This window comes from Leuresthes tenuis, unplaced genomic scaffold, assembly GCF_036924035.1.
Source record: "Leuresthes tenuis unplaced genomic scaffold, fLeuTen1.0.hap1 SCAF_17, whole genome shotgun sequence".
NCBI classification, from domain to species: domain Eukaryota; kingdom Metazoa; phylum Chordata; class Actinopteri; order Atheriniformes; family Atherinopsidae; genus Leuresthes; species Leuresthes tenuis.
Genome location: NW_027325371.1, coordinates 7463553 through 7476930, shown reverse-complemented (window position 1 = coordinate 7476930; position 13378 = coordinate 7463553). Strand labels below are relative to the sequence as shown.

General features: G+C 42.7%; 1 protein-coding gene and 1 long non-coding RNA gene across 4 annotated transcripts; both read right to left on the bottom strand.

Moving 5' to 3' along the window:
- Positions 1–400: 400 nt before the first annotated feature.
- On the bottom strand, positions 401–5033 carry LOC140273806 (neurogenic differentiation factor 2-like). Of its 2 annotated transcripts, none has more exons than XM_072369471.1 (2): positions 4867–5033; positions 401–2625 (listed from the first exon to the last, which is right to left on the bottom strand). In XM_072369471.1, exon 2 carries the CDS (start codon positions 2616–2618, stop codon positions 1548–1550), a length of 1071 nt encoding a protein of 356 aa, XP_072225572.1. In that variant the 5' UTR covers positions 2619–2625; positions 4867–5033; the 3' UTR covers positions 401–1547. The 2 variants fall into 2 exon arrangements, with proteins under 2 accessions (XP_072225572.1, XP_072225573.1); XM_072369472.1 differs by lacking the exon at positions 4867–5033 and adding an exon at positions 3435–4860.
- Positions 5034–5140: 107 nt separating this feature from the next.
- LOC140273807 (uncharacterized) lies at positions 5141–9278 on the bottom strand. Of its 2 annotated transcripts, XR_011908063.1 has the most exons (4): positions 9193–9278; positions 6296–6357; positions 5580–5621; positions 5141–5421 (listed from the first exon to the last, which is right to left on the bottom strand). It is a non-coding gene; the product is annotated as an uncharacterized lncRNA (long non-coding RNA). The 2 variants fall into 2 exon arrangements; XR_011908062.1 differs by having other exon boundaries at positions 5141–5621.
- Positions 9279–13378: the final 4100 nt, after the last annotated feature.

Here is a 13378-nt window from a genome sequence, read left to right as displayed (position 1 = left end):
CAAGCTTGGTGATTTTTGTTTTTTACTAAAGCCAAATGTCCACATCACATCTGTTGAAGTCCTACACTCAGATCAATTTTGAAGACAGATTTGAAATTTTGAGCCGCCAATCCAAAATTGACGCATTGGCACCATTTAATCTCATCGGGAATAACTGCAACACTGTTTTGTCCCCAACACCCCCCACTCTTGTCCTATTTTTATAAGATAAAGGCCCCGAGGCTCCGAGGAGCTCCTGCAGGTTGTGGCACCAGGCCTGGTCGACTCACAGTCCAGTGCTGCGGGCTGTGCTGCTCTGAGGGGACTAAACTACACTTCTAAGAAAGCAAAGCCGTTTCATTTCGATAGAAAAGCAATGTTGCGTGTGCAGCAAGCGTTCAAAAAACCCAGTAAGACAGTCTCATTTGTTGTTGTTTTATTTTACCACACAGTTGGTTGAATACAAAGGTTAAAGACTTGAATTTCATTTTTTAGAAAAAGAAAAAACAATGCTCAGCAACAAATGGTTCCCTTCATTTCCAAAGACTATGAACATTAATTACAAAAAACAACACAATAAATACGTGCAATAATAATAATAATAATAATAATAATAATAATAATAACAATAACAATAATAATAAAAATAATGATGATGATTAACTGATTCAGAATGGCAGATTACAAGTAAAAATGGTTCAATCAAAATGTAACCTGAAATCAAAATACAGTCAATGTCTCAGTTTGAACAACAGAAGAATATAGATAAATAAAAATGAAAATTTTAATAAGATCGTGTCTGATTCTGGTGTATCTTTCTTTTAACAAACTGAAGATCTTGGCCAGAACATTTTTGTCAGATTTGTTGGATGTTAAGTTCAGTGTGTGTGTGTGTTTGTGTGTGTGCGTGTGCGTGTGTGTGCGCGCGCGCGCAGCAACAGTGCTGATGAAGCATACAGTGTCACTCTGGGCCTTGCTCCCTCGTTCTGTGGTCTCATTGGGTTTTGCATAGATGCGAAACGACTGATTTCACTGTCAAATAAATGATTCGAAAACAGCCCAACAAGCACATTTTCTAAGTTCAGCATTTCCCTCTTAATTCCTTTAGGTTCTTTTTCAAGCAAGTATATACGATTTGCCTTTTTTTCTTTTGTTGTATTTCCAATTTCACCGGAAAATCCCCATCAATGTCAGGATGTAGCGGTAGCCAGTGATGTAGTGGGATATGAGGAAGTGGTTAAACTTCCGAATGCAAACAACCACCGATACAAACACAAGTCACACATGAAAAATATTAACAATTTCAGATCCCATAGTCGCCTGATCCCCTAGAGACTTATATCACCCTCGAAAGATGATTAGCTTTTATTGCGCAAAACAAGATTGTGGGTAAGTTGGTTTACCCTCCACTACATCCCTGACAAACAGTTTTAGACTGAACAAATTAAAAGGAAAGACACTAATGATAACGAGTGAAAAAAAAGCCTAAATCCTGGCGGGTAAGCTTGTCCAAAAGTGTGACGTAGATAGATTGTTGATAGCAAGGGGACGCACGATGGGCTTCTCTTTTAATTGTGAAAAAACGCGTTGAGTTCATCATACACGGGGGCCCGGTCGTGGTGTAAGTGCATGTCGTGGTAAGGCAGGACGTTTTCAGAGTGAATGCCGCTCCGAGCCCCTGAAGAGCCAAACACCAGGTTGGGGGCGCCGCTGGGTCTAGAGCCAGGCAGGCCGGAGTAATGCATAGAGTAGTGGTACCCTTTCTCGTTGTCGGGGGAAGCGGAGCCTTGGTGCTTCAGGGAAAAGTTGCCATTGATGCACAGGGGTGGACTGAGTGGCGCTTCATACTCAGGGCTGTTATACTCCGGGGATCCGCTCCCACCATACAGTGAGTCGTAAGTCGAGCAATAACCGTGCGTCCTCAGCGGATGCGAGTTTGAGCCCGGTTGGCAGTGGGGGCTTGACAGACGCGCGCACTGGTATGGGTAAGAATGCATGGAGAATGAGCCAGACCCATACCTGCCCCCCTCCTGACACTGCTGCTCAGTGAGGAAGTTGCGGGAGTTCAGCTGTAGACATCCCGCCACCAGGTTGGTCGTGGGCTGGGATAGTCCCTTACAGAGCGTCTGGACATAGGCCACAAGGTCAGGCCTTTTTCCCGAGCGCAGTATCTCCGACAGGGCCCAGATATAGTTTTTGGCCAGCCGCAGCGTCTCGATTTTAGACAGTTTTTGCGTTTTAGAGTAACAGGGCACCACTTTACGCAGATTGTCCAGCGCAGAGTTCAGGTCGTGCATGCGGGTCCGCTCTCTAGCGTTAGCCTTTACCCGCCTCAGCTTGGAGCGCTCGATCCGGGCCTGGGTCATTTTACGTTTCTTGGGGCCCCTTTTCTTGGGCCTGTCACCCTCTGTATCCTCCCCGTCGTCCTCTTCCTCCAACTCTTCGTCATCATCGTCTTCCCCCGCATGCTCGGACTGCGTCCGACTGTCTCCCCTCATGTCGGAGGCCTCCGTGTCGTCCTGGGTGTCCTGATCTTCATCTTTCATCTTGTCATCCTCGTCGTCGCTGTCTTCCGCCCAGGCAGCGTATTTTTGTACTTCGGGAAGTAGCGATGGGTCACTGAAAAGCCTCGTCAACATTTTGGATCTACAAGGAGATGAGAAACAAATAAAAAATCAGAGCTCTCAAGGACATGACAGACACAGTATGGTTATGGCTGCGTAACAGTGGTAAAATTTCCAGCTCCATCACAAATTACACAGCCGCAAAAGCTTGAGCTATTACGCACTTCACCGAGTAAAATCTTGGGCTCACAGGAATGTTCCAATTAAGATGTTAACATTTTCATCAACAGGACAAAAATTTGAAATGTGGATAAAAAAAGTATACAGAAAGAAATCAGTTCCTACAACTTTCCAGGATTGTAGCCACACGGATACTCATTTAATTCCCTGCTGTCATCTGTGTGCCCTGTCGCGTCCTCTCGCAGCGGGTCCCAACGGCAGGGGCCACATTACAGGTCCCACGGGGGTCCCCACTTTCACTCCTCCTGACGCCCACTTCTGGCTGCATTCCAGCACTATCCATCCTCACAACGCACCTCTCCTCAGAGCAGGCAGACGGGATTTTATTGAAATGATTGACCGATAGGAGCTCCGTTTCTCGTTACTATTAAACCAACTCAAGTTGAAAATGGGTTTTGAGTTTTATACCTTTAAGAAATATTTATGAGAATAATTCAGGTCTAAAAAAACAAGCAAAACAAACAAACAAAAAAAACCAAATTAAATAGAAATTGTATAATTTGTTGGTTAATTGGTGAAGAATTCATAAGTAACTGCAAAGACACAAAAATGCTAATTACACTGAACCACCACTGCATTTTAACAATGAACCATTAAGTAAACATGCACGATCACAAAAGCTGAAAATCTAAGATAAATTGATCATCCTACCACTTGATTAGCAGATACGGTCCCATCACAGAATAAGGAATGCGAAGAGTCGAAGGGACAGGTTCAATAAGCGTCCATTGGCTTTCTTCCTAACGTGTTCCACTTCCCAGCTATTATTATTGTGCAGCAGCAGCAAGACTGGCAGCTCGTGGTAAGGTAGGCTGTGATGGTTGGTTAATTATCTCTGGGGGTGTGCCAGGGGCAAAATCTATTTTTTAAATCTCAGGCTCAGGAGGTTTGCGCAATTAGACCAAAAAAACACAACAACGTTTAATTAACAGAGCGTGCAGCTTACACGAAATAGATTTCACACATAATTCAGAATGCACGAGTGCATGATTTCAAAGCACTTTTTTTAGTCGGCGGGTAACCCTTTAACAAATGGAAATCGCTTGTATCCCTTTAGCTCTCGTTAAAAATAAAAACTCGTGAGACGCATCTTGCAAAACCCTCAATTCACTCCTGCGTGTTTTGAATAATGTTATGGCGACTGAGACTGCTGAAGATAAAACTAGACAAACAGAGATAAATCACACTGCAGACTGCCTGTCACAGTCAATGGCGTTGTCCCACCCTTTCATTTGCTCCGAGACTGAACGTGCAAATCATCGACAAAATCATCAATAAATCTCCCATTAAGCACCAGGACGTCCTTGGTTGAGATAGAGGAGCTGATCTAAAAAAAAATCCAGGGAAATTCATATTTGTCACACGCGTTGTCTTTTGTTTCTCATATTTAATGTCCAAACGCAGGAATCTCTGAATCAAGTCAGTGTCCGATAAGATCTATTTACAGCGCGCTGATATCAGAGGCTATTCCATTCCTCAGGACTGCTTACTCTGTATATGATCCAGGAAGAAGGAAATTGGGACGGGGACACGCTTGCCTCTCGATTCGAGTTTTTTTTTTTAAATCTTATCTTTTATAATCCAGTTAGATTTGGATGTCAGAAGTTGAAGGGCAAGCGGGGCGAGAGAGGGTAAGGAGCTGCTTGTGCATCCTAATGAAACCCATTAAGGTGGCAAACATTGAAATGCCACATTAATATGGAGCTACATGACAGATTTGTGAAAACGGGGTTCAGAGTGTACCACAGCCATGCTTTAAGCCTACAATTTTAAAGACTCTGTATGTCATGGATATATATGAGACTATGTAGACCAAAGTCAAACACTGACATGTCCATATGGATTCATGCCACTAAATTCACCTTCTACAATACAAATTGTAAGCGATCTGTGTGTTTTAAATCACTACAACAATCCATTAAAGCTATATCGGGACAACAGGGATCACTGATTGTAAAAAAAGCATACTTTGATCTGTTAATTAGATGAATTTTTCTCCTCCATTTTGAACGGCCACCTTTCGCATCCTTTATATATTTTTTGTTTTTTAATTTTTTTTTTACTCTAAGGTGTTCCAACTTACCTCGGCTCGCGCTCGTCACAGTGGTAAGGAGGCGAAAAAAACGCGATTTACTTTCAGACCATCTTCAGGGACACAAGAGCGAGCGAACCACCGCTCTCTGTCAGCGTACAGGTGCAGGAAGCGCGCGGCAGTCTTTCACTGATACCGGTGGTTCGTTCAGTGGTCCTTCTCTCCCGGCGCGCGCACTCGAATAACCGGAGCTCGGGCGTCTTGGTCTGTCTGTGTGTATATGTGTGAGGGAGTAAGTGAGCATGTATGCACGTGTGTATATGTATGTATGTGTGAATGTGTGTGTGTGAGTGCGCGTATGGCAATCGTGAGCTACCGGGGACGGGGTTACATACCAGCTAAGGCTGTGATGCCAGCGCCCATATGGCTGGCACGTCACCGGCAAGAGCCATCACATGAGAGCCCGGTGATTGACATGCGCCCGCATTCGGAGAGATTTGCCCTCCCGGGGGAAGAGAGACACACAGAGAGAAAGAGGGAAAGAGAGAGAGAGGAGGAGGAGGTGGAGGTGGCGGTGGGGGAGAAGGAGGAGGAGGGCTCCGCCATCTGTCACCGCGGTAGCGCTCACACAGCCAGAAAAAAGGAGGAAAACAGAAGAGAAAGGAAGAAATGAAATGGAGGAACAACAAAAGTCATCATTGTTGACCTGGGATGCTGCTTCAAGACATGAAGGGCACTTTTTAAAATCACAATTTCTTATTCACCTGCCAAACTCAGGAGTTAATGGCCGACAAATGAGAGGGAAGCTGCACAAACGAAGAAGATGCAATTAAAAGACATAAATGCAGGCAAGTATGGTAAGGTCAATGTATATTATCAGCCACACTGACTCACGGCAGAGGTAGTGATCAACCTCAGAGTCTCCCATGAGGTATCGAAATATGCTTAAGTGATATTACTGTAAATAAGCTATGACCTCAAGCCAACAGAGTGCTGCTATAAAATCATCCAAACAAGCAATTATTCATCCTCATGCACAAGTTTTCAGTGTGGAAAGATAATCCAACGATACTGTGTTAAACCTCTTATAAAATTACACCAATCAACTCTTCACCAAATGAACAGGGGGTGAACTGGGTTTAGTTGTGGTTTATCCTCCATCATATCTCTGGTTCATGCCTGAGTGGGAGTAGGGGGATGGGGATGCATTATAAGTGCATTAAGGCCGCAGAACAGAAGGCATATTGTTTATTTATTTACTTAATTGGATCAAATTATGCTTCCATGTATTCAGAGGAACGAAAACCAAAACCAATTGTGATTTGTTCTGACTCTTGTGGGCCCAACACTGGGTGCAGATGACCCACTTGCCAAATCCTTAAATGAATCTGATTAAAACCTATAATATTACATAGGCGAACGCTGCACACATGGTGTGTGTGTGTGTGTGTGTCTTTGTGTGTGAAGATCAAATGTTTACCAGTAGATGGATCCGAGAGATGCTGCTTGTATTTTCTGCATGCGATGCTGAGTGAGGGGCGCCTGCAGGGGAGAGCATCAGAGAGGCATACACAGGGAGAGTGTGAGACCCAGGTGTGTGTGCCCACTAGGGATGTATGAAAAATGAGGAGGAAGAGGGGGTGTAGCATTGATGACAGGGAATTGATGCTGGTTGGAGTTGGCAGAGGTGCCCAGGATTTAGGAGGAGGCATGTTGGCACACAAGAGATGGAGATGCAAGAATTACTCGTCACTAGCATCCAGGTCCTTCCAGTATGTCTGATTTACCACATTGTGTCCACCCCAGCTCAGAGATCTCTATTTAGAAAGCATTAGTGAAGTTAATGTGGGAGAAATGAGCTTGATGACCACCAAGTCCAAGTTGGCACAAAGAGACCCACAAGGCTGAGGGAACGGGGACGTGGAGAATGAAAAATAGCTGATAGAGTCTCATCATGTCCTTGGGCCTGGATCACCCCTACATCTCCTCCACAGATGCAACTTAGGGACTGTTTGGGAGTTTGCAGGGTCATCCCTGGGCTCACCAGTAGTGTGGCAGCTGTGACAAGGGAACCGTTGTGCTGCACATTCACTAATGTGTCTCATCCCTTATGAGATTAGGGGATGATAACCTGGCACTACCCCAAACCACAGTGGCATGATCATGTCAGCATGTCTGTGTGTGCAGAGAGGAATCCAGCTTCACCAGCAGCCAAATTGCTGCCCTATTCTACCTCAGCTGCACTGTGGAGGGAAAGTGGCTGTAAGAGCTGTGTTCAAGGGGGGGTGAGTGTTTGTCTCTCAACAAGTCACAAACAACCTTCAGCTCACCTTGCCAAAATAAATGGTAAATGTCAACAGCACGGCTTTAGCCACCGCTGGGAACAAGGCGACTCCAATCAGGGAGACTTTGATCTGATAATAAAACACACCGGTTTAGAATTATGGCATTTTAGAACGACTTTGCATCCAGTTTGTGTTCGGATTAGTCTAAGCGAAGACCACCTGCTGTGCTTTTTCGCTTACAGCGCATTTAATCAAAATGCAAAACTGAAGCTGTTTCCCTTTAAGATTTCAAAATTTCCATCACTCCTCATCCTCAGTGGTCAAATGACACCCAGTATCCTTTCAAAGTCATCAAGCCACACCCCCCATCTTTGTCATCTCCCGCCTCCCTTCCTCCTTTTCTCTCTGTCAGAGTCCGAGGTGATGACCTGCACTTCACTTGTCTTTCTGGAAGAAGTGCAAACTTCTGCTGGCTCAAATAAGAGATATGGCACACAGAAATACACACTTACGCACGCACACACACACACACACACACACACACACACACAGGACCCCTTCCACCCCCCACCAGACTCCCGGACCCCATCTGCACACTCCTCTCTCCAGCCCCCTAATTGCATATGCACAAATGCAAATGCCTATTAATTAATTACTTGACTAATTAGTGCAGTGGTATTTTAGGGCGATAAATCAAGTGGAGATGGGGCTGAGGACGGCGGGGCAGGAGGAGGGCTGTGCGGAGCATCCGCAATGAACCCACACCAGAGGGAGTGCTCCTACTGTACAAGATCTGCAATGTGTGCTGTGAGGAGGACCTGCACAGCAGAGCTTCTGGAGTGAGACGCTGCTTAAAATTGCTGAAGAGGTGACTGAGCGAGGTGAGTGCTTCATGTTGTGGAAGAGGAGGCAGGCGGGGTAAAGACACAGGAGAAGAAATTAAGGCTGAGAGGTGACCTCTGCTCCCCCAACTGTGCTGCTTTCTGGCATGTGGCCAAGCTTAGATGCTCATTGGACCTATTTTCACAAAGAAGAAAGCATCAGCTACACACTAACATTACCTCTACTGATGCATATTCATACTCATATTGTAAACCTTGTACAATAGTTCAACTAGCATAACAGTTGGCATCGTTTACGCAATGATACCGATGTGATAATTGTGGCATCTGCGATTGGGAGGTGAATAATTCTGGCAGCTTCTGTAAACTGTCTATCTGTCTATGTGCGTGTGGATGTCTGTATGTGTGCCTGTAGGTGTGCCAGGCCCCCACCATAGGTACCCATGGAGATCTCCGGACTGAAATATTCATTCTTGTTTGCTCGCCCAGACAGTGTGGTCCTAATTGCAGCATCAGAAAGCTCCACCTCTCCCTCTCGTCTGGCTTGGCTGCAACAGAGACAAACCTCATCTGGGAGCAGGATGCCTCTGTAAGTATGTGTGTGCATATTGCTTGTACATCCATCCTCTGTTCTTGGGCTGGTAGAAGTGTACTTGCCTGGCTCTTCCCTCACTTTCTACCTCATCCACAGCATTTCAAGGAGCAATTCAGTCTCTTACATTAATTTACCTTGTGTTTCAGCTTGCTTTCATGCCTCATTCGCCACGTCTGTGATAGAGTTTGGTCGGCTCTTGATCTCTCTGTCTTCACGTCTATATGTCGATCTGTCCGTCTACAGGGTGAGTGTGATGCTCTAGAGTTTTTCATCAGTTCCCGTGCCAACCCTACCCCTTGCCTGGCCAAGCTGAACCGTCTTGTGGGATTTTTGGCTTTTAATTATAGTAAGAGAGGATTAATTATGGCAGTGGAAACAAGGGGCCATGCATTATTGATGCTATGAGTGAAGGGCTGGAGGGGGTAGAGGGTGCTAATTAAATCACTGCCCTACTGCCATGTCCTCCTCTGTCTCTGCCTTCACCATGTCTTCCACCTGCTACATCTCCAGCACCCCATTCTACACTTAGCTCCTCAATTAGTCACACACACACACAAACATAGCATACTATCATTCATGGATACTTGTCTTTTTCTGAGATATACCTCTCTGAAATCGCCATATAAAAGTTTAGAAACAATCCAACTGTGCTTACCTTTTCAGAAATATCCTGTCATTTTTTCTTTCATCCTCTCAGTCATCTTTAAACACGTTTTCTTTCTGTTATCTTGCAGGCTTCTTGATCCTTTTGAAAGTGACTTATCCAACTAGTCGATGTCTTTTCGTGTTAAATTTGCCTTCATCATTTATGACCACCTTAGTCTCATTTTCAGCCCCCAATAGGGAAGCTTTTATCTTCATCCAACATGGGATGAGCCTCTCTCACAGGTCCAAATGTAACAAAAGGCTGCCATCTACTGGAATGAATCGATGAATGTCACCTTTATCATAATTTCCGTTGCTCTGCTGTCAGTATAGTAGTCTCCATTTATTTATATATACTTGGCCTATGTGAGAAATAGAGCATATGCAGCAAATTAAATTTCACTTATTCACTCCCCAAGAAAGACAAACTGTTATACTATGGGAGCAAATGCAGTATTTATTTTATTTTTTTTATTTTTATCTAACATGCCCCCGTCATTGTGCCTGTGGTTACTTAATGTACAAGGATGAATTGGAGGTTTATGGACTCACATAACATTCTTCCTTTTTTCTTGTTAAAAATGTCACTAAATACGCCACAGACCTCTATTTTATATCCTGGATTTGATCAATATCTGTGATATGTATTTTTCTTCTTTTATTAATTTTTTCCTGACAGCACACATACAACTCTGGAGGAGATACAATTGAGTTATATTCCCCACTAAACATCTATTTTTTTGTAAGCTGATAACTTATCAGTAAAGATTAATTATATTTGACTGAAAGGATTCTTCTGAGCTTAGATGTTGTGAGAGGGTGATTCTCAGAGACACAACATATCCATCAGTATCATGAAATGAGTAATTAAATGACAATTAAATGACAAAAATCCACAAAACAATACAACAGCATTTTTTTGAGCTGAGACATTTTTGAAAATGAATCAAGGCTCAAACATATCAAAGAACTTTATTTAGTTTAAAACATTTGTGTGCAATAAGGACATTACCATATTTAAAGAGCAAAATCTTTGAATTTATATTCTAAAGACTCTTGTTAATATGACTAATACTTTTTTTATGATTACTATACTATATTACTATATGAAAGTTTTATTTCCATCAGAGTCCATCAGAAAACCTTGCTTAAAATAAAATTTATATCCGGCTCAAAGAGTGAATAGATTTGTAGAATTAATTTGTGTCTATCCACATCAAAGGCAGTAAAATAAAGTAAACAAACAAATAGCAACAACAAGAAAAAAAAAGAACAGTTTTAAAATCAAAAGGTCCTCAAGACAAATAAGAGCTTCTAAAGTTGTAATTACAGCAGCAGACCATTAGATGGTGCACACGCGTCTTTAATCAGCCACGCAGTTTGTGCTGAGACTGCTGCGAGGTGCAGCTTTCCCAGGTGAACCTGACTCTGGCGGTTCATGCAAACACAACCTGTTCATTGTGTGATGGTATGTTATATAATTGGATGAAGGGGGATGAGAGAGGAGTCGAGTCAGGCGTTGACTGAGAGGCTGTGTCTCTCTGTTCCCCTCTGCAGAATTACCACCTGCTACGCTGGCATAAAGCCTCCCTGTGATCCCGATTAATGGAATAATTCACCTTTTGCAGAGATGTTTGTCCATAGATTCCTCTGTTAGTCTATCGGCTTATTACTGCAAGTGGACCCAGCAGGTAAACAGAATTAGGTTGCGGAAGACTGGACACTGATAACAATTGTATATTAATTGTTATGGTGTAAAACTAAAACCTTTTTTTTTTCAAATAATAAAGTTGCTTTTATTCAGAATACATACCCAGAATGCATCTGGGCTTTACAGTAGCTCAGGTATCATCTGGGTCTGTGAATTACTTTCATAACAGGGAGGGTTTTTGTCAGCTCTCGATCCACTGACTGTCACATGGTACAAGACGCCCTGTTTAGGACGAGATAGAATTACACACTTTTTTCCAATCTGTGTTTGGAGCTGGCTTGGAGTGTCTCCAGTGTGGGTGTGTGTGTTTGTGACGATACAGTACACATGTCACAAATTTTGTACATCTTGTTCCTCCTTGCTGCAGGAGTGATTATCAAGCTTGCTGTTCTAAGGCTGCAAGTGTGATATGTCTTCAGCAGGTTTTCCCTTTGCTTCTGCCAAAACAGTGATTTAATGACGTGCCTGAAAGAAAATGTATAAACACAGTAAGGCACAGTAAAAATAGAGGTAAACACATGTGGGTCTGCATATAGATGGGTTTAGCCTCTGTCTGTGAATAGCAAACGTCACAAGAGCAACTGACATATCCCACTTAATTAGAGGCAGAAACAAACAAACTCATCCCCAGGGGTATTCAGAACAACAAACATATTGCAGGTAGACTTTAAGTTTTTATAGTACAGCATAGCCTAAAAATAGCAAGTTAAGCATGCGCAAATCAACCAAAATGGCCCCAAACACGGCATTTCAAGTATCAGGATAAGGTATTGTCTGTGAAATCTTTTATGCACACACAAAGCATTCATGTACAGAGGATTATCCATTTGATTTCTAATTAGAGCAATTTGTACTTGTCAGTGTGTCAGCAGCGTGGAGTAATTTTGTTAATATGACAGACGGCCCTGGGATTGTACTATGCCTGGCTGCTCTGACATGTTCGTGTAATAGATTTGAAAGCTTACCTGACAATTTGTCTCTCTTGTAATCCAAGCAGCCAAAGGGGGTGGATGATTTTGTTTGCAACATTTGATACATTTTCACTGCTTGTTGCTTTGACATAGTGTTGCTTGTCAGAATTTCAGAGCAGATGATGGTGAGCTGACAGGGCAGAGCTGCTCAGAGGAGTATTGTTAGATTTGTCTGAAAGCAGAATGTGTTGTCTAAAATCTTTAAAATCTGATTTACTGATGGCTTAAATCTGATTTTCTGTTGCTTTAATCCAGCTGGTATGTATTATGCAGCATGATGTCTCTGTTCTCAGGCAACCTTTAGTAAAAAGGAGATTTTTCTACTGCCAACTGCTGTAAAGATAGCCCACTTTTAACTGACCTTATCCACAAAATATTGGAACGTTTCTTCCCTTAAAACATTGTTATTGATATTCCAAATTTGCATGATTGGTGAGATTGATAAGCATCGTGAACATTTCCTCACCAAATGCCCCTTTTTGTGATTATTTCAAAGACAAAATGCTTTGCCTTATTTTGCAGCTTCAGCTGATCATCCTGTTTATGTTTGCTGTGCCAGCTCTGCACTGTTTTTCAGTCTGTGATTGTTCACTGATCCTTTTCTTTTATCTTGGCTGGTCACAGCGATATAATTTGCTCACAGCGGTTGCACAGCTAACTCTACAGCACTAATTCAGTGATACCAACTTACCTGAAGAGGCTTTATTCACTGTTCATAACTGATAATAAGCAATAGATGCAAATTACCAGATCAAAGAAGAACAGGAAAAACACCATGAAGACACCAGTCATTTTTCTACCAAAAGGAACAAACCTATGAAGATATTCAACATTGAGATATTCGAAAAGCTGTTACATTCAGGGTCAGCTGGGACTTTGAACTTTTACACATGAGCATAAAACAGATTCCACACTTGTGAGAGGGTGAGTTTACAGACTTCCAGCAAAATAAGATCAAGCGTCTTGCTCACAGGTTTCTAATGCCACAAAATAACTATTTAAAATGTTTAACAATGTTCAGACCAAAAGAAACTCAGAGGAAGACTAGATCAGAATACGCCAATGTGGTCACTCACAGATTTCCACCATATCTGTAGACAGAACACCTTGGTCATTGTTTCCCCACACAACCCTAACTTCATGTTTGACTATGATTGTGAAGATATTTTGTGGTTGAAAGTGAACAAGAGGATGCAATAGGAGAATGAGCTGGGGCATCAAGAGATATAGATATAGACAATTTCCATGTCAAGTCTGGTGCTGGATTGATCATCAGAGCAATGTTGAAACAGGAACTGTAGAATTTTGATGTTGGCTGCCCAAATGAAAAACCTGAACTTAAGCAGGGACCTACTCATAAAACTTTTAGGTATTGGAAGAATATGTTTGAGTGGTGGGATTATATATCTATTAAAATAAAACCAGTCAAGTTTTGGGAAAAAGAAAATATTCCAGTAAAACAGGTTTCCGAATAGTGATGCCAAAAAGAATGAATGGCTTTCCTGTTTTTTAGT